Source organism: Prunus mume, linkage group LG8 (assembly GCF_029339155.1).
Source record: "Prunus mume cultivar Tortuosa linkage group LG8, ASM2933915v1, whole genome shotgun sequence".
NCBI lineage: Eukaryota > Viridiplantae > Streptophyta > Magnoliopsida > Rosales > Rosaceae > Prunus > Prunus mume.
The window spans coordinates 5,884,591-5,906,722 of NC_142705.1; the positions used below are offsets into that span (position 1 = coordinate 5,884,591).

General features: G+C 40.2%; 6 protein-coding genes across 10 annotated transcripts; 4 read left to right on the plus strand and 2 right to left on the minus strand.

Annotated features, from left to right (window-relative positions):
* Positions 1-2,547: 2,547 nt before the first annotated feature.
* Positions 2,548-5,967, plus strand: LOC103340467 (monosaccharide-sensing protein 2-like). The gene is made up of 6 exons (XM_008243884.3): positions 2,548-2,719; positions 2,817-2,975; positions 3,218-3,784; positions 3,926-4,872; positions 4,979-5,166; positions 5,244-5,967. Exons 2-6 carry the CDS (start codon positions 2,897-2,899, stop codon positions 5,689-5,691), a joined length of 2,229 nt encoding a protein of 742 aa, XP_008242106.1. The 5' UTR covers positions 2,548-2,719; positions 2,817-2,896; the 3' UTR covers positions 5,692-5,967.
* Positions 5,968-6,105: 138 nt separating this feature from the next.
* LOC103340466 (histone-lysine N-methyltransferase, H3 lysine-9 specific SUVH3-like) lies at positions 6,106-9,029 on the minus strand. Of its 2 annotated transcripts, none has more exons than XM_008243883.2 (2): positions 8,879-9,029; positions 6,106-8,663 (listed from the first exon to the last, which is right to left on the minus strand). In XM_008243883.2, exon 2 carries the CDS (start codon positions 8,440-8,442, stop codon positions 6,361-6,363), a length of 2,082 nt encoding a protein of 693 aa, XP_008242105.2. In that variant the 5' UTR covers positions 8,443-8,663; positions 8,879-9,029; the 3' UTR covers positions 6,106-6,360. The 2 variants fall into 2 exon arrangements, with proteins under 2 accessions (XP_008242105.2, XP_088899147.1); XM_089043021.1 differs by having other exon boundaries at positions 6,106-8,688; positions 8,879-9,025.
* A 4-nt stretch (positions 9,030-9,033) lies between these two features.
* On the plus strand, positions 9,034-10,398 carry LOC148914586 (monosaccharide-sensing protein 2-like). Its single transcript, XM_089043022.1, has 3 exons — positions 9,034-9,170; positions 9,262-9,452; positions 9,529-10,398. The coding sequence occupies exons 1-3, from the start codon at positions 9,147-9,149 to the stop codon at positions 9,890-9,892; spliced, it is 579 nt and encodes a 192-aa protein (XP_088899148.1). The 5' UTR covers positions 9,034-9,146; the 3' UTR covers positions 9,893-10,398.
* A 682-nt stretch (positions 10,399-11,080) lies between these two features.
* Positions 11,081-13,986, plus strand: LOC103340513 (monosaccharide-sensing protein 2-like). The gene is made up of 5 exons (XM_008243933.2): positions 11,081-11,286; positions 11,415-11,981; positions 12,073-13,013; positions 13,134-13,321; positions 13,466-13,986. The coding sequence occupies exons 1-5, from the start codon at positions 11,208-11,210 to the stop codon at positions 13,905-13,907; spliced, it is 2,217 nt and encodes a 738-aa protein (XP_008242155.2). The 5' UTR covers positions 11,081-11,207; the 3' UTR covers positions 13,908-13,986.
* A 383-nt stretch (positions 13,987-14,369) lies between these two features.
* Positions 14,370-20,425, plus strand: LOC103340465 (GTP binding protein). Of its 4 annotated transcripts, none has more exons than XR_016122677.1 (8): positions 14,370-14,720; positions 14,813-14,876; positions 14,974-15,109; positions 15,215-15,542; positions 15,944-16,075; positions 16,161-16,689; positions 17,796-17,838; positions 17,973-20,425. XR_016122677.1 is itself a non-coding variant. In XM_089042752.1 (7 exons), the coding sequence occupies exons 1-6, from the start codon at positions 14,624-14,626 to the stop codon at positions 16,655-16,657; spliced, it is 1,254 nt and encodes a 417-aa protein (XP_088898878.1). In that variant the 5' UTR covers positions 14,371-14,623; the 3' UTR covers positions 16,658-16,689; positions 17,796-20,425. The 4 variants fall into 4 exon arrangements, 1 of the variants encoding a protein (XP_088898878.1); XR_016122678.1 differs by having other exon boundaries at positions 18,057-20,425; XR_016122675.1 differs by having other exon boundaries at positions 14,371-14,720; positions 17,796-17,904; positions 17,989-20,425.
* Positions 19,303-20,079, minus strand: LOC103340463 (RING-H2 finger protein ATL8). Its single transcript, XM_008243881.3, has one exon. It carries the CDS (start codon positions 20,077-20,079, stop codon positions 19,432-19,434), a length of 648 nt encoding a protein of 215 aa, XP_008242103.2. The 3' UTR covers positions 19,303-19,431.
* Positions 20,426-22,132: the final 1,707 nt, after the last annotated feature.

Here is a 22,132-nt window from a genome sequence, read left to right on the forward strand (position 1 = left end):
GAGTTCTCATTACGGTAGGATCTACATCACATAAAAAGACACTTGATAACCAAAAAGAAAAACATCACACACAATGACTAATGCTGGCCTAGTGCAGCATTCTCAGAACAAAAAACACCAAAACCCAAAACTAATAAAACCACACACAAATCACCCCTAAAATCAAGATCAACAAAAAAAATAACATAACCCAATAGGACACAAACGAGCCTGAATTATTATTCTAGCTGGTACCCCCACGACCTAAGGTGAGCTCTAGGTTGAGCCCTTCCTCTTCCATTTCATTGTCTCTCTCAAACTCAGGCAGCGCAAGACTGATTTTTATAGGCTCAGGTTCCTCAGCCAAAGCACGGAGGCTCACCGGCTTCTCGGGCTCAACAGGTGGAGTAGTTTTAGCACTCCTTTCATCTGAAGAAGCCTCCAGGGGGAAAAAAAGGGAGGTGTACTTGTCCAGCTTTTGAGGAGCCATAGAGTTTGAACCAGATGCTGCTGGAACAGGGGGCTTTGAGCTTGATGAATAATCATCAGGTGGTGGTAAGTTCAAATCCATTTCACGAGGAGGAATGATTGTTGGTAATTGCTTTGTCCTCTCGATGCCCAAGTTATATAGAAATGGTTTCTGGAGACGCAAAAAGAAAGACTCAGCATATATGGCAACTTGATGTGGGGTCTTAGTTGACACAAACTCCTTGGCAATTGTGGACCAGCTCCCCAGGCCATGTTTTATCACTCCCATTAGAAACAACCTAGAAAATAATAATTAATGAACCTCCAATTCAAGCGCATACATGTGTAACTTGGATGTGAGTAATTAAATGTGTGAAAAATAAGATTTATTTACACTAACATCTCCTGAGGTTTTCTGCTTTTTTCACAAAATTTCTAAATTTTTTAGAAATTACACGAACATCTCATGAGGTTTTAAACTGTTTTCACAAAACTCCATTAATTGATTTTTCATCCAAAGATTGATGATTTTATACAAAAAAATTATCCAAATGACAAAGTTGACATTTGAGATTAAATTGCATATATTTCATTGAGGTTAATTTTGTCATTTGCATAAGGTATTTTTCAATGAAATAATCAATTTTTGGACAAATAATCAATGAAAATGGGTTTTGTGAGAACAAACTGAAACCTCAAGGGTTGTTCGTGTAATTTTTGAGACCCTGAGAGGGTTTTGTGAAAACACAAAAAACCTTAGAGGGTGTTGGTGTAAATTACTCTATACTACTACTTTGTATAATTCTTATCTAACCATATATACGTCCAATATATAGAGAGAGGGAAAATGCATGCTAGGCTTACCACATTTTTATACCACATCTCTAATAGAGGTGGACCCTATTGTATTGGTAGGTTATATATTTATTAAAGAAGTGATACACAATGTGATATAAAAATATGGTAAGCCTAGCATTATCCTATAAAAAGACAGCAAAAACTTCAATCGTATACATACATAGCTTCCCTATCATAACATGTACGTACGAGAGTTCTGTTGTTATATAAGATGGTTCTTACATGCACGTCGTGCATGAGGTTATATACGACGTGCACGTGCAAATTTATTCAGAATGTCGTTGACATGATAGCGAAGCTAGAGGAGAAACTCAATTTTATGGCCAGTCAAAGTCATGGACATGCAACTTGCGGATAACAGGCTTAGGGCACATGGTGTTCTGAGAAGAAGATGAGGTAGACTCAGCACGGGCCTTAGGTGTGGAGGGAGATTTGGTGAGGTCAAATTGTCAATGATTTCCATTGCTGACAAAATAAACAAAGGAGGAGCACAAGAGAATTGCAAGAGAGAGAGAGAGAGAGATGGATGCTTTTCTCTGGGCTGGTCGTTTTATAGCTGAAAGACTGCAGTCAAATTTGCCAATATGCCCTTGCACAGGAACACAAAACTTCATAGATTTGGGCTTTGGAAATGGGGCCAGGATACCACAAACTTATGTCAGATGTCATGGCTCAACTGAGAGAAATAGATTATTCTCAATCATGAAAACACCCCAAGAAGGGGCCAATGCCATGGCTATTGCAATATGGAATAGAGCGTTACCATTGCAATAAATTTATTTTATAAGAAAGAAAAAAAAAAGAATTCTTAATATTTCAAGTTGTTCCTTGATTTCAAAACAGAAACTCCTTTGAGCAAAATTAAATTGGTTCCAATTTTAAAAACCAAAACTCCTTCGAGGCAAACCAAAGCGTCTACAACTTGATTATAAATTTGGGAAATTTGTGGACTTCATGACACCCTAGTAGGCTTTGACGTTAAATAAACTTCTTCATGTTTCCTATGTGGTAATCTAGTAATTTATGTCAACTTGGATCACCTATTCTAAACCTTTGATTTTGATTTTTGATTTTTGATTTTTTGCTCTCATTGATTGTTTCACTTTTTACACCACCGGTATTAGAGGAGAGAATTGAAAAAATTAGGTAGTTACAGTTGCCCACTACTTAAGCGAAAGAAGAGGGCTACATGTTGTGTGGTTGGTTCAAGAGGCATACTAGGAATTTCAGGACAAGTTTTTGGACCTGTTAAAGCCCAAAACCACTAGCTGCCTCACTTCTTCTCAGATCTCTCATCACTTCATGTTGCATTTTCCCAAAACTAGATTGTTTGGACATCAAATATGTACTTCTCTTTTGGTTCCAAGATCAGATGATGTACTTCAAATTCATGGTTTCTCTCTGTTCTTGAAAGGTATAAATAACATTCTTTCATTCAACAAAGCAAATATTTTGGCATTTGGTGTAATTGAAATTTGGCTCACTAATTAATCTACGTGTGTATTGTCAAGGTTGATGCTACAAAGGACAAGAGTTGCTGTGTTCCTCTGCTGAATTAAATTCTGGGTTACATATATTGTGGCAGAAAACAATGTGGGGATCTGTTCTTGTAGCCATTGCTGCTACAATAGGAAACTTGTTGCAAGGATGGGACAATGCAACCATTGCAGGTATGTATATGTATCCTCCTTAATCAATATATCTAGGAAAGTTTAAATAATAAATCTTTGGGATCTCATTTGAGGCACTACTAAAATATGCCGGTGATTGCACGTATTCGTGTTTAATTTAAAGCTTTAGAAAGTGAGTCATGGAGTTTTCCTTGTTACCAAAAGAACGTACCAAAGTAGGCACATGTATTTATGATTTAGTATTTGTAATGGAGGCTGTGACATTAGAAACCAATGTGCAGGGGCTGTTCTTTACATCAAAAGGGAATTTAAGTTGGAAACTCAACCAACGATTGAAGGGCTAATTGTAGCCATGTCACTGATTGGAGCCACAGTTATCACAACATTCTCAGGGCCAGTATCAGATTCGCTAGGAAGGCGTCCAATGCTGATAATCTCATCAGTTCTATATTTTCTCAGCGGTCTGGTAATGCTTTGGGCTCCAAATGTTTATGTGTTACTTTTGGCAAGGCTTTTGGATGGGTTTGGGATTGGTCTGGCTGTCACTCTTGTCCCAGTCTACATATCCGAAACCGCCCCACCTGAGATCAGAGGGCTGCTAAATACTCTCCCCCAGTTTACTGGTTCTGGAGGGATGTTTATGTCTTACTGCATGGTGTTTAGTATGTCATTGATGGAAGCACCCAATTGGAGATTGATGCTTGGGGTACTTTCTATTCCTTCTTTACTTTATTTTGCATTGACTGTGTTTTACCTGCCTGAGTCTCCAAGGTGGCTTGTTAGTAAAGGAAGGATGGCTGAGGCCAAGCAGGTTCTGCAGAGACTCCGCGGCAGGGAAGATGTTTCAGGTGCACAAAGTAGTGCCATTAGCTGATGAAAGCTTCTGTTTTTCGTGCTGATATTGTGCTTATGTTCGAAAATATAGGGAGGTTGTTTTCACTTTTTTGATTTTTTGGATGCTGAATGTGTTGGGCTTTACTGATTTGCAGGCGAGTTGGCTTTGTTGTTTGAGGGTCTTGGAGTTGGAGGGGAAGCATCATTAGAAGAGTACATAATTGGTCCAGCCAGTGAGGGCACCGATGGCCGCGAAATGACTACAGAGAAAGACCAAATAAGGCTGTATGGACCGGAGGAGGGGAGGGCCTCTATGATTGCCAGATCTGTCACAGGACAAGCCAATCTTGGCTTGGTATCCCGGCAAGGAAGCTTGTTGAATCCAAATGTGCCTTATGTGGATCCTCTTGTAACTCTATTTGGCAGTGTCCATGAGAAGCTTTATCCTGAAAACACAGGAAGCATGCGCAGCCTTCTTACTTTGCCAAACATGGGCAGCATTCTTAACATGGCGCCACCCGAAAGCCAGGATAAGTTAGAGCATTGGGATTTGGAGGGAGATGGCAATGCAGCTGGGAATGATGTTGAGGACAATGTGCGAAGGCCGTTGCTCAAAGGTCGACAATCAGCCAGTATGGTAAATGACATGCTGCCTAGAAAGTCCAGTAGCTTCTTCGGCATGAGGCGCAATAGCAGCCTCATGCCAGGGGCTGGTGGTGGTGAAGCTGTGAGCAGTATGGACATCGGAGGAGGATGGCAGTTGGCTTATAAGTATTCTGAAAAAGTTGGCAAGGATGGAAAAAAGGAAGGAGAGTATCAAAGGGTCTATTTGCATCAGGAGGGTGCACTTGAGTCGCGGCGAGGCTCAATGCTTTCAGTTGCTGGCGGTCTTGACGTCACTCAAGACGGCGAATATTTTCAAGCTTCTGCTCTGGTTAGCCAACCTTCAGTACTTTCTAAAAAGAACCAACTGAGCCAGCATCTTGGACAAGAAAAGGTTGACACCCCAGAAACTGTTCAAGGATCCAGTTGGTCTGATCTTCTAGAACCAGGAGTCAAGCGTGCATTGTTTGTTGGGGTAGCAATTCAAATTCTTCAGCAGGTACTAATTCATGTTTTCGAGTAAATGTGGTACAAATAGTTTCGATTATATGATAAATTTTTTGTTCTCTCTGCTCTAATGCTGGGTTGTTTTTTGGTCCTTGCAGTTTTCTGGCATAAATGGGGTTCTATATTACACTCCTCAGATTCTTGAGCAAGCAGGGGTGGCAATTCTCTTATCAAATTTGGGCCTTAGTTCCACTTCTGCCTCTATCCTCATAAGTGCTCTCACAACCTTGTTGATGCTTCCATCTATAGGCATTGCCATGAGACTAATGGATACCTCTGGCAGAAGGTATCGCTGTCCCACTGTTCCACTAAGCAAAGCCTGAGCTTTTCCCTTCATCTTATACTCTTCTGTCTTCGTTGTAGGTCGCTGTTGCTGACGACGCTACCTGTACTGACGGGGACTCTCCTGGTACTAATTTTCGGACAACTTGTCCATATGGGTTCTGTTGTTAATGCAACAATTTCCACCATCAGCGTGGTGGTCTACTTCTGCTGCTTTGTCATGGGGTTTGGACCAATTCCTAACATTCTTTGCTCTGAAATCTTCCCCACTCGCGTTCGCGGCCTCTGCATCGCCATATGTGCGCTAACATTTTGGATTGGAGACATCATTGTCACTTACACATTACCTATCATGCTCACCACCATTGGTCTTGCTGGTGTCTTTGCCATATACGCTGTTGTGTGCACCATTTCTTGGGTGTTTGTGTTCTTAAAGGTGCCGGAAACAAAGGGAATGCCCCTAGAAGTCATCTCTGAGTTCTTTTCTGTGGGTGCAAAGCAGGCAGACATTGCTGAAAGTTTGACTTAGCAGTCAAGGGATTGATGATGCTGTTTTGAGTTATGTTCTTTGTCCTAGGTAGAGGAAAGGAGGCACAATAACACTAAATTAAGTGAACACCAGTGCCTGCTGTGTTGTTATTATATTCACGTTGATCTGGACAGTTTTTGTATATATAATCTTTGGACTCTGAGATTCTAGCTAGTCATCTTTTGAAAACAACTGGACGATGATCAAAGATATGACGCTTTAGTAGAAGCTGAAAGTAATCCTTGGTCCTCAAGAAAGGGCTAATGGGAATTCAAACCATTTGCTTATAGTTTCTGTGCTCATACTGTACTTATGGCAAACTCTCGCTTTAGGTCTTATATTTAATTCTCTTTCAAATGTCTTATTTCAGGGAAAATCTAATAAGCATATAATGCCGAACCATATAAAACCATATAAACAAACAACATAAAAGTTCAAAACTATATAAACATGATGGAGATTCCAAACTTTATAACCAGGATCATGTTTGTCGGCACCATGATTAACGGTTTCTGGAACCTTAACCATTGACCGCAGATTGAAAGATCAACAACAACAAAATCACAGTTACACTAAGTTCAAAAACATTTAAACATGGTGAAGTTACAAACTTACTAGCCAGGATCATGTTTCTTGGCACTGTAGCTGTCTATTTTATAACCTACATAATCAACCAAAATAACCCCGGCATTTTGATGATCCACATAAGCATTTCTTTTTCTGGTGGGATCCATTGTCATTGTCAGCTTCATTAGAACATGAATTGCCATAATCATATGTCAACTCTGTCATGGGCGGAATGTGTCTGATGGCAAAAAAAGCAATATGAAGACAAGACTGATTGTTGTGTTCATATAGAACCGGTTGCCAAAAGACATTTGGTGAGCAACTGTGATTAATGAACCGAGCTACGTTCCCAACATTCTTGGCACTTATGATTAGGCGATATGGGATGTTATAATCCACATTTATGTCATTAGAAGTCTCCTCTTCTAGTAGTCCTGGTTCATAATTCCACTTAAACGACTCATAATTACGGCCTGTATCAAAAATATATTCATCATCTTCACCTTCATCTCCTTTATGCTTTAACTTCACTTCATCAATAACTTCACCAGCATACTCACAAATAAAAGTACCAGCACGAATAGAATCCCATGACCGGAGGCCCCAGCCCCTATCCTTTGTCTTAAACACTTCCAAGCGCAATTTTACACCAGTTTGGGATACTCTGTTTTTGCAGTTGGGAGAGCATGGACATGTAGGACCACATTCATGTAACAATTGCTTCCGGCTGACTAGGATCCCATTGCCAGTATAAGGAAAAGAACCTCCATTTTTCTGAATGCAAGAGCAATTCATATCACCTGGGAGGCATGCATTGTGGCAATTGCAGACAAAAGAAGGCGGCATTGAAGTGAAGGATTTAGAATATTTCAGTTTAGGAAAATACGTGAAAGAAGCCAACCCCTTCTCGTTATCAACCTCATTTACAAGGGAAACAGGTATAGGTTCAGTCCCTGAAGTGAGGTCTTGAAGAGTGAGTCCAGCCCTTGACGAAAAACCATCCTTCCACTTACGAATAGTTTGCCAAACTGCAAAAGCACCAGGCTGACCAGGCACCCTCACTAACTTGTACTTGAATATATTGCAACCAGATTTCCCCCTTTCTGTCCATGACTCGTGGACTTTATATAGGCCATCATACACATAGACCTTTGTTGTTGAAATAAGCTCATCTTTCACACCACGAATCACTCGGACTTCATTGCCCTGATTCAAGCTCCTCTCAAGAGCAAGATTACCCCTTTCAAGCTTCTGATCAGCCACCTGCTTATTGTTATGGGTATACCCACCCTGACCACTATATATCAAGACATCACTGTCCTCTGTGTCATCATCATAGCCTCCTGAAGAAACAATGCTTAAGGCCAATGGATCTTTTTCAGCATCACCCTTCCCAGACATGAAGTCAATTCCAGCCATTGGCGGAGCATGCAATCCCACTGCACACATTTCCATTCGGAAATAGAAAATGTCGCCAATCTCAACTCCAGGCACAACCCCAATTCTCTTCCTCATGTTTGTTCGAATCTTTTTGCTCATCACAATGTTACCAGCTTTCAAATGTGCAAGCACATTTTTCGATTCCTTGGCATCTTCGATTTGGCAGATCCTTCTCCGCAATGCATCAAAATTCATGAGTACATAGTTAACCAACTCCCTGTTACCATCTTCTAGTTGAAATGGAGTCATAACAGAAACAAAGTTCACTACCGACCCATTGTTTGTTAATGAATCACGATCTCTACTTTTCTTGTTCTTCTTTCGAGATGAACCCACTTTCACAGTCTTCTTTCTTGATGAACTAAAACCTGGATGAGCATCAAAATACCCATCCTCATCTTCTGCCCCACCCATTGATGAACCTCTTTCTCCAAGTGGCCCAGATGGGGCGGGGGCTCTGTATGACCGAATTGGAGCGGGCATGAGACCCGTCGTCCTCATTGGGGAAGGATTCTCACTATTGAGATTAGGTGAGGTTTGAGAGCCTTGTGGTACATGAAATGGGTAAAATGAAGAATATCCCTTAGGGGTATGGCCGAAGGGAGGCATGCATGCAAAGGGAGGGGCCTGAGACGCATCTGGAAACACTGGCACCAAACTACGCAGAGGTTTGACATCCAAAACACATGACTTATCAAAACCAGCTGAAGGAGGAACGAAGTTGTGGCTTGACCCTCCTTCCATTACAAACCCTTTTCTCTACAAAGCAACACAACAATAAAGTTTTCCGCTTTTTCTACAAGTGCAAAACAACCAAAACAAAAAACCCCACTTTTTCTCTTTCTTCAACTTCTGGGTGCTTTTTCACCACCAAAACAAAAACTTCTGGGTGCTTGTGATGGTTGTTCTAAACCCCAGTTTCGTTTTTTCAGAGAAATCAAATTTCTCGCTCTAAGCATGTTTCTCTGCAAGACAAGATTGCAGACGACGCTATCACATCACTGAAAAGATTCATACTTTGAACAGGAAAGCTAAGCTCAAGCTGAAATCTAAACATAATCAGATCTAATCTAGAAACATGGTAATCAAATATTAGTTACAAAAATCAAAATCAACCAGCAGTTTCTACATGCATGAACACTTGGGGTAGGAAAAGAAGCAAAAAATTAACCAGTCTTACCTCTTCGCATTTTCCATTGCTAGCTGGGTATTTCTCCGTTCGAGACTTTCAGGGAGAGAGCGCACTACCTGAGTTTCGCTCCTGTCCAGTGTTTGCCACATGTGGTGGGGTCTATTTAAGCCAAATTACAATTTTTGGTGCTAAAGACCCATCTTGAAAACCGAGCAAAACCCATTTTAGACTGACATGGTGCTATTTATTTAATGAAAATCCATCTTTTTGACAAGATAAGCAGCCAATATCACTTTTTTAGTTGTTGGGGGTAACAATGCAAATTCTTCGGTGCTATGGAGTAAGTGTGGTACAAATAGTTTCAATTTTCGATAATTTTTGTTTTTCCTCGTGCTCTAAATTCTAATGCTCGTTGTTTTTTGTCCTTGCAGTTTTCTGGCATAAATGGGGTTCTATATTACACTCCTCAGATTCTTGAGCAAGCAGGGGTTGCAATTCTCTTATCAAATTTTTGCCTTAGCTCCACCCCTGCCTCTATTTTCATAAGTGCTCTAACAACCTTGTTGATGATGCTTCCATCCATAGGCATTGCCATGAGACTAATGGATACCACTGGCAGAAGGTATAGTTGTCCTTTGTGCCACTAATCAAAGCCTGAACTTTTCCCGTCATCTTATACTCTTCTGTCTCCATTGCAGGTCACTGTTGCTGACGACGCTGCCTGTACTGACCGGGACTCTCCTAAAATTAATTTTCGGACAACTTGTCCATATGGGTTCTGTTCTCAATGCAACAATTTCCAGCATCAGTGTGGTGGTCTACTTGTGCTGCTTTGTCATGGGTTTTGGACCAATTCCTAACATTCTTTGCTCCGAGATCTTCCCCACTTGTGTTCGCGGCCTCTGCATCGCCATACGTGCCCTCACATTTCTGATTGGAGACATCATTGTCACTTACACATTGCCTGTCATGCTCACCTCCATTGGTCTTGCTGGTGTCTTTGCCATCTATGCTGTGCACCATTTCTTGGGTGTTTGTGTTCTTGAAGGTGCCGGAAACTAAGGGCATGCCCCTTGAATTCGTCTCTGAGTTCTTTTCTGTGGGTGCGAAGCAGGCAGATATTGCTGAGAGGTTGACTTAGCAGTCAAGAAAATTGATGATGCTGTTTTGAGTTCTGTTGTCTTACGTGGAGGAAAATTGATGATGCTGTTTTGAGTTCTATTCTATGTTGTTATATTCACCTCGGACGTCCTTCTATTGTGGGCCTGTTGGGCTGAAGATTTTAGGGCCACCATTGTTCCTTTGTTCTTGTTTGGGTTTTGGTTTTCGTTCCGCCCCGCTAGCAACCAAAAATAATAATAATCATCATCATGGTGCTTGTTGGGTGCCAGATAAATTACAGAAGGTTGAGAACATTCTTAGGATGTTACGTTCTCGTTGAATTCATGACCTTAAACTCACTGCAAGGTGTAAAAGGCTTTCTTCTTTTTTCTTTCTGTAATTGCACCGTTGATTAGTGGTCCACTATATATATATACGGAAGCTAGATTAAATTTCCAGATATTAAATTCATGTATATTCATCTGTTCATATCTGTTGACTATATCACTTTCCTATTTGGTAGAATTAATTACATAATTGTTACAATAATATAAAGTAATTTTCTCTAGCCAGACTGTAACACAAAATCAAAACAATACCAAGTATGTATATTTCTAGAACCATCAGAAGTTGTGGTCACTCTTATTCATTTGTCTGTCTCCTCAAAAATTCAAAAATCTAATGGGAAGCAAAAGATCTGCTGCAAACCAAGTTCCCCAGCCATGGTTATATTTGACGTGTGGCTTTACCTTCTTCACATTTCGAGAGCCATGCTAACAGGTAGAGTTTTTCTTTTGCAATTTCAAAAAACAACCAATGAACAACGAAGAGATTTTTAACGCACAGAATCCAACTTGTTTTATTGACATTTCTTTTGGTAATAAAATTTGCATTGCATGTTTACCGCGCCTGCTTTGGAAGGTCTCTATACTCATCTCCTCTGTCTACTGTTATATTGATTTTGACATATTTGAATATTTCACGAAGTTTCATACTTTGAAGTTCAATGTGTATGAATATTAACACCATCAAGATATGCTTGTGCTTTCTATCTGTTTCCTGAAAGTGATTGTTTGGCTTGTTTTTTTATTCATATAGCAATGATGTTATTGCCATCTTTATGCAGATTTGGTGACCACCAGTGGGAAACGCGGCACCGCCATCTAAGTCTTTGTGCATGCTAATACATAATCTAAGAAAAGGTTCAGCAATTCTTGCACTGTGATCTGAATCCTCTTTTGGGTTTCGAAAATAGTACTTGGTCTCTGAAGAAAAAATGAGGGGAGCTGTGTTTGTCGCGGTTGCTGCAGCAGTTGGGAATTTGTTGCAAGGATGGGATAATTCAGTCATTGCAGGCAAGTACCATAAATTTATGTTTTCTGTTTTTATCAATTCATTTATCTCTGCCACAATGTTCAATTTTCAGAAGCAAAAGAAAGGGGTTATGTTAATAATTCTGCTTTGTTACACAAAAATGTTGCAGGGTCTGTTCATTATATCAAAAAGGAATTTGAATTGGAAAGTCAACCAACATTTGAGGGGCTAATTGTAGCCACATCCCTTATTGGAGCTACTTTCATAACAACATTCTCTGGACCGGCATCAGACTGGCTAGGACGGCGTACGATGCTAATCATTTCATCTGCTCTTTTCTTCATTAGTGGTCTGGTAATGTTGTTGTCTCCCAATGTTTATGTCTTACTTTTCGCGAGGCTATTGGATGGATTTGGAACTGGTCTGGCTGTTACTCTTGTTCCTGCCTATATATCTGAGATAGCACCGCCAGATATAAGAGGAACATTGAATACCCTTCCACAGTTCACTGGTTCTGGTGGGATGTTCTTGTCCTACTGCATGGTGTTTGGAATGTCACTGATGGATTCACCAAGCTGGAGATTGATGCTAGGGGTTGTTTCCATTCCATCACTAGTTTATTTTTCTTTGGCGGTGTTTTACCTGCCTGAATCCCCTAGGTGGCTTGTGAGTAAGGGTCGAATACTTGAAGCCAAACAAGTTCTGCAAAGACTTAATGGCAGGGAAGATGTTTCAGGTGCCTAAGTTGGTCTTTTTTTGTTCCCATTTCCTTCATGTAATTGATATTTTAGAGCTAACTCTGAGTCTGAGGCTTTTATGATCTACAGGTGAGTTGACTTTGCTAGTTGAGGGTCTTAGCACTGGCAGAGAGACAACATTGGAAGAGTACATTATAAGTTCAACCAACTTGCTTGCCAATAACCAGGCAACAACTGAAGAGAAAGATCAAATGAGATTGTATGGTCCTGAAGAGAGCTTGTCATATATAGCCAAACCTGTAACTGGACAGAGTTTAACATATCACCATGGCAGCGCAGCAAACCAAAGCATCCCTCTTATGGATCCTCTTGTCACTCTCTTTGGTAGTGTCCATGAGAAGCTCTCTGAGAGAGGAAGCAAGGGAAGCATGCACTATCCAAATCTAGGCAGTATTTTGAATGCAGAGGAGTATCATAACAAAAATGATCACTGGGACATGGAGAGCCAAACGGATGGTGAGGACCACGAATCTGAAACACCCCGGGTTTATTGTGATGACACTTTGAGAAGTCCATTGATCTCACGCCAAACAACGAGCATGGACAAGGACGTAAGCACGCCTAGGTCTGGTGGTAGTGTTTTAGGTGTGAGATGCAATACCATCCTGATGCAAGGTAATATTGAAGCGGCTGAAGCAGGCAATGGCAGTAGTATGGATATAGGTGGAGGCTGGCAGCTGGCTTATAAGTATTCCGAGCGGGTAGGCGAAGATGGGAAGAAGGAAGGAGGATACCAAAGAGTCTATTTGCACCAGGAGAGTGGACTTGGATCTCAGCCTGCATCAGTTGTTTCAATTGGTGTAAGGCAAGAAAGCGAACTCATTCAAGCTGCTGGTCTGGTTAGCCAGCCTGCTGTTTCTGCCAAGGATCCGACAAGTCTACGTGCTGTTGGCCCAGAAATGGTTCCTACATCAGAAGCTGCTGTTAAAGGTCCAAAATGGGGAGACCTTTTGGAACCAGGAGTCAAGCGTGCATTGATTGTTGGGATTGGACTTCAAATTCTTCAGCAGGTAAAATTTAACCTTATGTTGCAGTAGTGATTTGGCAAGAGCTTTTCTTGTTCAATTTGACCTGATGGGCAGCTGTTTTGTATTTCAGCCTTCTTATGCCTTTTCTTTTCACCTCTGCAGGTTGCTGGCATAAATGGGGTTCTCTACTACACTCTTCAGGTTTACGAGCAAGCGGGCGTGGCAGTTCTTCTGTCTAACATAGGGATGAATTCAACCTCTGCATCTCTCTTCTTAAGTTCCATCACAACATTTTTAATGCTTCCTTGCATAGCTACTTCCATGTGGCTAATGGATAAAGCTGGCAGAAGGTAAACTCTCATTCTAATACCATTGAATTTCAGACAACCTATTTTCTTATCAAATACATTGCGACTTTAGAATCTGAGTCATGCCGCTGAACCCAAAATCGATATGAACACAAGAAGCTTTCCTTTGTCTTTCTTCTTGTGTAGGTCACTGCTGCTATCCACAATACCAATCCTGATATTGTCCCTCGCTTTACTGGTGTTTGTCAACATTGTCAACTTGGGCAGCATTCTCAATGCAACAATCTCCACTGCTAGTGTTGTGGTCTACCTCTGCTGCTTTGTCATGGCTTTCGGGGTGATCCCGAACATTCTTTGCGCAGAGATCTTCCCTACTCGCGTCCGCAGCCTCTGCATTGCCATTTGTGCCCTCACTTTTTGGATTGGAGACATCATCATCACATACTCATTTCCTGTGATGCTTTCCTCCATTGGCTTTGCTGGTGTCTTTGGAATCTATGTTGCTGGGTGCATAATTGCCTGGTTTTTTGTTTACTTGAAGGTGCCTGAGACCAAGGGCATGCCTCTAGAAGTCATCTCTGACTTCTTTGCAGCTGGTGTGAAACAAGCTGCTGATGCTTCCAACTAGAACTGATTTGATTGTCCACAAGTGGAATTATGAGGGCAGAATTGAGTCTTTTTTGTGGAAAAGATTTTGTGTTCATCAATTGTCTTTGATATTATCCCTCTCTTAATGCTGCTGCACAAGCATTTTAATACCAAAAATCAATCCTCCAGGGTCACATGTAATTTTTTTAATGCATCTATATTTTACAATTAAAACCCTTACAACAGGAACTAAAAAAACTATGTGTGATTCAAATGATAGCAAATTTAAGGCAAAACTTAACACATCCCTAAAAACATAAAAGAAGTCACAAAATTGGAAAATGAAAGCAAAAAGGAAAAAGAAATGTTGTCAAAATTGAATTACTCAAGCGTGACACTAATTCAACAAGTTTATAATTCTTATTATTCTGTCATTTTTCAGCTCATGAAAAATATTAGAATAGGCACCCAAACTTGCTAATTTCTATAAACAACTTTCAACAAAAAAGAAAAAAAAAGAAAATAAAAAGGAAAAGCATGAGATTTTGTGTCCGGGCCAACAAAAAAAGGAAAGAGTCGGTTTTCTGTTTTAACTCGGGGCCCAGGCGGATGATGCTGCCGCGTTGCACTAGCACTAGCAATAGGAACGCTGTTCAGAGAAAAATTCAGTGTATCGTCGTCTTCGTCTTCATCAAATTGAGGTAGAATTAGGGTTTTAGATCTGAAACTTATCGGAATCTGAAAGTAGTCAAAGAAATGGAAGGTCAAGTGAAGGAAGGAGACTCTCTGGAGAAGAGGCCTGGCATCTTCTTCCTCGGCTCCCCGAACGTCGGCAAGCGCACTATGCTTTCTCGTAAGCCCTCTCTCTCTCTCTCTCTCTCTCTCTCTCTCTCTCTTGCCTTTTCTGATATGAGTGGTATTAAATCCATGATTTGTTGATCTTAGGATTACTGGCTTTGGATTTTGATGATGCTTCTGATTCTTCTTCATCTCAGCTCGTAGTTAATGGGTATGTAAATTTTACATCTTTGGAACAAAGAATTCATTTTTAATTCTTTCGAAATTTGAATTTTACAATGAATTTATTTTTCATTTAAAAAAAATAGGTGGAATATTTCTACGAAGTACTACACAGCTGATGTTTCCGTATGGATGGCTCATCTTCATGATGAATTTTCCATTGAGACCCTCCCAATGTATGACCAGTTGCAAGCCTTGATCTTGGTCTTTGACACCACTGAGGTTTGGTCTCTTGCGACTCACTCTTTTTCACTTTGTTTAGCTATTTAGCTTTTTAGCATGATTTGTTGATGCAGTCTTATATTGATTTGCTAACATTATGTGCAGTTGTCGTCTCTTGCTGCACTTCAGAAATGGGTATCTCGAACTGATCTTCAAAAATTTGATATACTATTATGCATAGGGAACAAGGTGGATCTTGTCCCAGGTCACCCGGTTCATGCTGAATATAGAAGACGTCTGCTGAAGCTTGGAGATCCATTTGCTGATTCTGGTCCAGGGTTCACTGAGTATGGAATCTCCGAAACTGAAGGAAGTAGTTTACTGGGGGATGACGAACCATCGTGGGAGGCTAGGCAGTCATGTTTGGAATGGTGCACTGAGCATAACATTGAGTACATTGAAGCTTGTGCTTCAAATGTTGATTTTGACAAATGTAAGGCGGCCATTCTTTTTTACAATATTTTTTAGCAATATTTACCCTTTATTTATGATTGACAAGAAGTGCAACCTATGTTTGATAAAGTTTCAATGATTGTGATAGAACAAGTTATAGCAAACTACAGAACAGGATCTGTTCACTAAGTCACGTACCATGAGAAATGAGTCTTTGTATGACAGAGCAGTTTAGGGAGAAGTAGGATTTTCTCATCATGTGTATCAGTAAGAAATTATACAGTGATTATTCCTTGAGTTCTCATGTCAGTTTCAATATTAGAAAGGAAAATGGTTACCTTGAGAAAATTAGTAGTAGTTAAATCCAATAAAAGAACATGTTGATTGTACTGTACACCATATACTTTTTTTGGGTATTTTTTGAGATAGAAGTTTTCACAGGTTTGTCAGTTGATGGTGATTCACAAGGTGTTGAACGACTCTTTGGTGCTCTTTCTGCACATATGTGGCCTGGAATGATTCTGAAATCAGGCGATAAGATTGCTGAACCATCGTTACCTGAAAGAGAAGAAGGTTTTATATTATACCACTTCCATTTGGTTTATAACCTATACGTACTTTTAAGTAGAATGCTAAATGTTTGAATTCTCTCTACTAGACTTGTCAGAAGAAGAATCTGATTATGAATTTGAGTATGAAATCCTATCTGCGGGTTCAGCTGAACCACATGAAGACACGTATACAGGATGGGTTTCTGCAAATGATTTTGCGGGACCCTCAAGTATGGGAGGACTGGCTGCTCAAAATAATGTTTTCCCAGAATGCAATCAAGAGAATGGAACCCTTTGTGATAAGGAGGAGCCACAGACCTCAACCTCAACAGCTGCTTTGCATGATGATATCAACAAAGGAGTGGTGTCCAATGTGGAAGAGCCTGACCAGGGCACAGAACTTGACCAAGCCCAGGAACTAGGTGAGAATACCCCTCTTGAAGTTGAGGATTTGGAGCAGTTGATGTCTGAGATTGGGAACATGCGCGACAGCTTGAGATTGATGCCTGATTTTCAGAGAAGAGAAATGGCTGCAAAGCTGGTTTTGAAAATGGCCTCCATGTCTGGGGGCAGCAGTGATGATGAAGTGGAAAGTATCAGCTGAGTAAGGGATATCCGTATTACGGAAAGAAAAAGGTAGATGAGCTTTTTGGAAATATCTTGTGCTTCGTTTGCTCTGTTCTTCTCTTATGCTGCACATGGAGATTCAGAAGTCTCTTTTTCTTTTTTTTTTGTGGGGTCAATACATGATGATTCAGAAGAGTCGATACCCATTAACTGTGTCCAATCCTTTGTAGCATTAGTGGTAAGAAACTTGTGTTCTTATTCAAACATTGAAAATGTTAGCTCGTACTTCACATGTGGGAGGGTGACAGTTGGGTATGAGCACAATTAGCTGTGGTGTGATGATGCAAAACTTTGATATTTAAACCAAAATATGAATTAGATATTTTTAGTGATTGCTGCAATTCGTACTTCTATGAGTGCCAAGTTGGTGCTAAGTTTTAGTGCCCTTTTGATCATGATACCATGAATAAGTCACAGAAAGAGCAGCTATTGATTTTTTAAGGTTTTCTATTGGAGCAGTGAGATATTTTGGTTGATAAAGTGTTTTTTTACAAAGCTTCTTGAACATGTCTAAAACCTAAGAGCATCCATAATGGGGGAGTGTAAATTCGGGGTGTAAAGCTACTTTTACATCCCTTTTTACACCTCCGGGTGTAAATATGTTTTTTGCTCTAATGGGAGGGTGTAAATTCGGGGGTGTAGTAGTGGGTCCCAGCATTTTATGTTGACTTGTCTTCATTTTTTTTCTCTTTTCTCGGGTGGGTCCCGCATGCAAGGGATGTAAAAATAGATGTAAATATACATTTTATTTTAGATCTCCATGGTGGTGATGTATATTTACATTCATTTACATCTTCTAATTGGAGACGATTCCGGTGACTCGAGGTGTATATTTAACATACACCTCCATATACACCTCTCCACTGTGGATGCTCTAAAGCACCCATCTAGTGTTTAATTGTTACTTTATTCCTAATGACATCTTTTGACGGACATGAAGATGGAATCTTATAAAGCTAACGGTAGGCCCTATTGCAAAAAGTTAGTACCCCAAATTGCCTCAAGAAAATAAAAAATGTCCACACTCGGGGAAGATTAACCTATAAGAATTTTAAGAATTTTGTATTTTTTTTAAAAAATAAAGTGATATTCTAAACTACTACTCTAATGTACAGGGACGGAGACATTGTCTTGGCCATCTGGTTTAACTTATATCAGGTAGAGTTTTGTATTGTTTGTTAGGATTGTTATTGTTCGTATTGTTTGCTTGAGGATAACAAGAAGGTAGGATGCTGTAAACCCAGAGAGTTGCCAAACTTGACCCTTCCATTTTCTTATTTATTGTCCACCAGAAAGGATAACAAGAAGGTAGGATGCTGTAAACCCAGAGAGTTGCCAAACTTGACCCTTCCATTTTCTTATTTATTGTCCACCAGAAAGGAGGTGTGAGAGTTTTGGGCACAGGAGATGTCAAGCTGTTATTAGGCGGGAGTTTGGGAGTGGTAGGGGAAAGTGGGCAGAAGAGTAGCATTTTAAGGGCTGCCTTGTATTAGGCTTTTGACTGATTATCAACCGTGTAACATGGTTTGAAATACTAGAGTGGCTTTGAGCGGCGGATCGGATCCTTATTAATAATTGATAATAATAATAATAATCACATAGGACAAATTTGTGCTTAGCTTAGTGCTCTTTTAATCATGGTGGCTACCATACCACAAGGAAATAAGTAAGAAATATCGGCGATTGCTTTTTAATACCATTTGCCAAGTAAGATCCTTTTGAAAGAAACGTTTTCAGTGATCTAAAAGCACGTTTTAGACTCGAAATATCTTAGTTCTCGAACGATAACTTTGAATTATATGACATGTGGGTCCTTGATACATTTCCCCTTTATCTTCGATATGAGCTAGTTTGAGATTACTGTCACTTTTTAAAAAATCAATCCCAAACAAACCTAAGTCCACTTGAAAGCTACCAGAAGGTGAGGGGTGAGGGGGAGAGATAAAACCAAGTTGCCACTTTTTATTATTTTAAATGAAAAGATTGACTTCTGTGTTACTCTAAGATCCGTAAGCCTAGATAGGGAAAACAGGTAAAGGTAGTGGAAATCCAGCTTAAAGTTTAGCCTCAAAATCAGAAGGGTTTGAAGAGTATCTTTTCTTCCCCATTCACTCTGACCCAGATGCTTGTGCTTAAAGAAATTCTAGTAGCATCAATAAAACACAAACACACACTAAACCTTGTCATGATTCTGTTGGTTCTGCTTTTAACAATGGATGGTTTTGAGACGTTAGCGTCAATAGCACTCAAAGTTCCCAAAGAGTGCTTCAAAAAAGCTCAACAACAAAAAAAACTATTAAAATCCCAAACAAGAGCAAGCAATGGCTGTGCTTCAAGTCCCAACCAACCAGCTGACCTATCTCTAAGTTAGGCCACAAACCCTTTCTTTTTATTCAATTCTCCAACCTCCCAGCATCTATGACCCCATTGACTCTTTGGTCACTTTAACCAACATGGAAATCATTTATAAAATAGCCCACTTTGCCTATTAGATATTACTTTAGAGCCACGCAATGCAACCTCTTTTTGTAATTTCATTCAGTTTAGAACCAGGCAGGTGGGAGACTTGGGGTGGAAAACTTAGCACAACTGCTGCATTGGTGTCAGTTGGCAGATTGCAGATGAACAAAGAAGATGAAGATGATCCATTCATTTTCGCTATACACAAAAGAGTGGAAGGAAATACAAATTGAGGAAAAGGGTAGTTAATTAAAGAAATAATAAAACGTGGGTTTGGCTAATTAAGGGTGATTAAGGCAGATAACTATTACTACTAACAGCAGTGGTAGTTGTTGTATTAGAACAAGAACTAATTGCATTGGCTGCGGGAGGAGGAGCTGGACGGTTGCTGCTGCTATGGTCTTGGCGCGCCTTGAGCTCGGCTTCAGAAATGGGAGCCGGGAACTGGCCGCACTTCTGGCAGCGAGCCACCACCAGGATCTGCCGGCACGACGGGCACGACGAGTGGGACCCAAGCCACATGTCCACGCATCCGACGTGGAAGACGTGGCCGCACTGCGGCAAAACCCTGATCTCATCTCCCTCCGCGAACTCCCCCAAGCAGATGGCGCACTCCGAAGCCAGCTTGGGCGGCGGCTCTGCGCCGCCGATGCCGTATGTGAACTTGGGGAGCGACTGGAGTACCTTCTTCTTGACGCCCTTGTTGGCGGAGGCTTGAGCCGAGCTGAGGCTGGCTCCACCGGCTCCGGAGCCGCGCCGAAGCCAGGCGCAGCGCGCCACGGCTAGGAGACCGATCACGCATATGACGGCGCAGAGCAGAGCCGCAAGTATGACGACGAAGTCTGACTCCAGAACCACGGCCTCAGGAGGCGGCGCCGCAGGGAAAGCTGACGAGTTGGTGGCAGCGCTACTGCCTAGAAATCTCTGAGAGCGAGGCATGACTGGTCATACGACGAGCTGTCTAATGTCGTTTTTGAGAATTCGGTGCTGGAGAGAAGCAAGTGAGAGAGAAAAGATTGGTTTTTTATGTTTCTGTGGGGTTTGGGTTTAGAGTGGTTTGGAGTTGGAGGGTTCTTATAAATACAGTTGAGAGAGAGTGGAAATGTTTGGAGAAGATACAGTGATGAGAGAGAGGCAGGCAGGCAGGGTCGGCCCAGGTTGGTCCAGGTGGCTTGGATTTTCTAAATGCAGTCATTCTTATCTGCATTATCTTTTTCTGCCATAACCCATTATATTATTTGTTTTTGTAATTAACCGATTTAATTAATCGCTCTTTACTGCTTCACTTCACTGTCCTTTCAGTCTTTCCAGCTTCATCAATTATTAACCTCTTTAATCAATTGGGTTTTGTTTTGTTTACTCATTTCTCAATTAATTTGGATTCAACAGTCATGTGATAAGAAAGATAAACACGCAAGTGTCGTAGATTACATTACAATTCTACGGTAGAAGCAAGTAATCTAAATTATGGTTGATTTCAACACTCTTTGAGAAAACCCGAAGAAAAGTCTTATCAGCTGGCGGCCTCCTTCCCTACCTCCTCTCATCTCCTTTCATCCTTCCTTTTCTCATTCCATCCCTTTTCTCTCAAGATTATTAGTTTATTTTGTAATGTAGAAGTAGTCATTGTGAAACGATGTCGTCTCCATGATATAAGTCACCGTATTTTTGCCCACATGCACAAGGAGTTGGCTCTCTTTAACATAGTTTAGAGCTCTAAAAAGGAGAAGATGTCTGGTTGTGTTGAATTCGGATTTAGTCAGTGCAATATTATGGGTTTAGCCGATATTACTCTATGATTTTCTTAAGGTTGCCCGAAAGATGTGGAGCGATGGTCTTGTTTCTTAGTTTTGTTTTAAACTAATAATTTTCAGAAACTCTTTTAGAAGTTTGATGTGATTTGTTTTCTATTTATGATTTTTATTTCTTTTTAGCTTTTGACTTTCGATATGGATTTGTTGTTTCTGTCTTGGCACGGCGGATTTGTATTATAGGCACTACATGTGCTTCTAGTTGTTGGATCGGGAATTTAATTCTTTAGGTTATGCGTGATTCTTTCCAGATCAATTCAACATGTTGTTGTGTTTGGTCACTGAAGTAGATTTACCCATATTCGACATATAGTTGCTTTGTAATTTTATTTGCTCATTAATATTGTTCTATTGCTTATTTTCCTTAATAAAAAAAAAAAAAAAAAGTAATCTCGTTTGTCTGAAGTGTGAACAAGGCTGTGTATTAAGATACACTTTTTATATTAAAGGAGAATTAGTGTATGTCAGTATAATTAACTTTGTTTACGGTTCTGCAGCTGGCTACCCTTGGTTACGAATCTTGCCTTTAAAGTTCTAACCAATTCACTTATATCATATTTAAGTTTCAACCTTTCAACCAAAGTAAATATCTTTTAGGCAAACAACTAAAGATAAGGTGAGGTGGTGGACCTTGTCACCAAAAGGGAGGTAAATTTTGTTTTTTGTTTTTGTTTTTGGATCAAAGAGGTAAGGTTTAACCACTCCATCAACAAGGGGTAATTCTATTTGATTATCTCTTAGTTTCCCAGCTACCAACACTCATACTAATAACAAAAACAGGAATTCATACACTCATAGAATATTTCAATCATAGGTAAGGAAAAATACAACTGTGAATTTAAGTCATAATCATCAAATAAATATATTTTATCCGACAATTCTAAATAAGAATTTCTCATATTTTGTCAGTGTACTCACAACAAATGCCAGAGAATGAGAAGTGTTCTTGTTCGGTTTTGGAAACCATTTTGGAAAATTGGAATGGTAAAACTACTAGTCATCTTTGGGACAAGTCACCTTTCCATAGCCAAGCTTCAATCCTACTAAACTAAACTAGCCAAACTTGGAAATTGCAAAACTAAACCTCACTCCTTATGTTGGTACAAAAGCTGCAATATCTATATACATATGTTTCTTTTTCTTCAATTTCTTCTGCAAAATTCTAGAATTTAAGCTTAATT

Excerpts from the sequence above, each read along its gene's own strand:
- LOC103340463 (XM_008243881.3), bottom strand. The coding sequence starts at position 20,079 with ATGCCTCGCTCTCAGAGATTTCTAGGCAGTAGCGCTGCCACCAACTCG.
- LOC148914586 (XM_089043022.1), top strand. The coding sequence starts at position 9,147 with ATGCAAATTCTTCGGTGCTATGGA. Across the intron at positions 9,171-9,261 it reads AAATTCTTCGGTGCTATGGA|TTTTCTGGCATAAATGGGGT; the intron begins GTAAGTGTGGTA and ends TTGTCCTTGCAG. Across the intron at positions 9,453-9,528 it reads ATGGATACCACTGGCAGAAG|GTCACTGTTGCTGACGACGC; the intron begins GTATAGTTGTCC and ends TCTCCATTGCAG.
- LOC103340466 (XM_008243883.2), bottom strand. The coding sequence starts at position 8,442 with ATGGAAGGAGGGTCAAGCCACAACTTCGTTCCTCCTTCAGCTGGTTTT.
- LOC103340513 (XM_008243933.2), top strand. The coding sequence starts at position 11,208 with ATGAGGGGAGCTGTGTTTGTCGCGGTTGCTGCAGCAGTTGGGAATTTG. Across the intron at positions 13,014-13,133 it reads GACTTCAAATTCTTCAGCAG|GTTGCTGGCATAAATGGGGT; the intron begins GTAAAATTTAAC and ends TCACCTCTGCAG. Across the intron at positions 13,322-13,465 it reads ATGGATAAAGCTGGCAGAAG|GTCACTGCTGCTATCCACAA; the intron begins GTAAACTCTCAT and ends CTTCTTGTGTAG.
- LOC103340467 (XM_008243884.3), top strand. The coding sequence starts at position 2,897 with ATGTGGGGATCTGTTCTTGTAGCCATTGCTGCTACAATAGGAAACTTG. Across the intron at positions 3,785-3,925 it reads CGGCAGGGAAGATGTTTCAG|GCGAGTTGGCTTTGTTGTTT; the intron begins GTGCACAAAGTA and ends ACTGATTTGCAG. Across the intron at positions 4,873-4,978 it reads CAATTCAAATTCTTCAGCAG|TTTTCTGGCATAAATGGGGT; the intron begins GTACTAATTCAT and ends TGGTCCTTGCAG.
- LOC103340465 (XM_089042752.1), top strand. The coding sequence starts at position 14,624 with ATGGAAGGTCAAGTGAAGGAAGGAGACTCTCTGGAGAAGAGGCCTGGC. Across the intron at positions 14,877-14,973 it reads TCTCAGCTCGTAGTTAATGG|GTGGAATATTTCTACGAAGT; the intron begins GTATGTAAATTT and ends TAAAAAAAATAG. Across the intron at positions 15,110-15,214 it reads TGGTCTTTGACACCACTGAG|TTGTCGTCTCTTGCTGCACT; the intron begins GTTTGGTCTCTT and ends CATTATGTGCAG.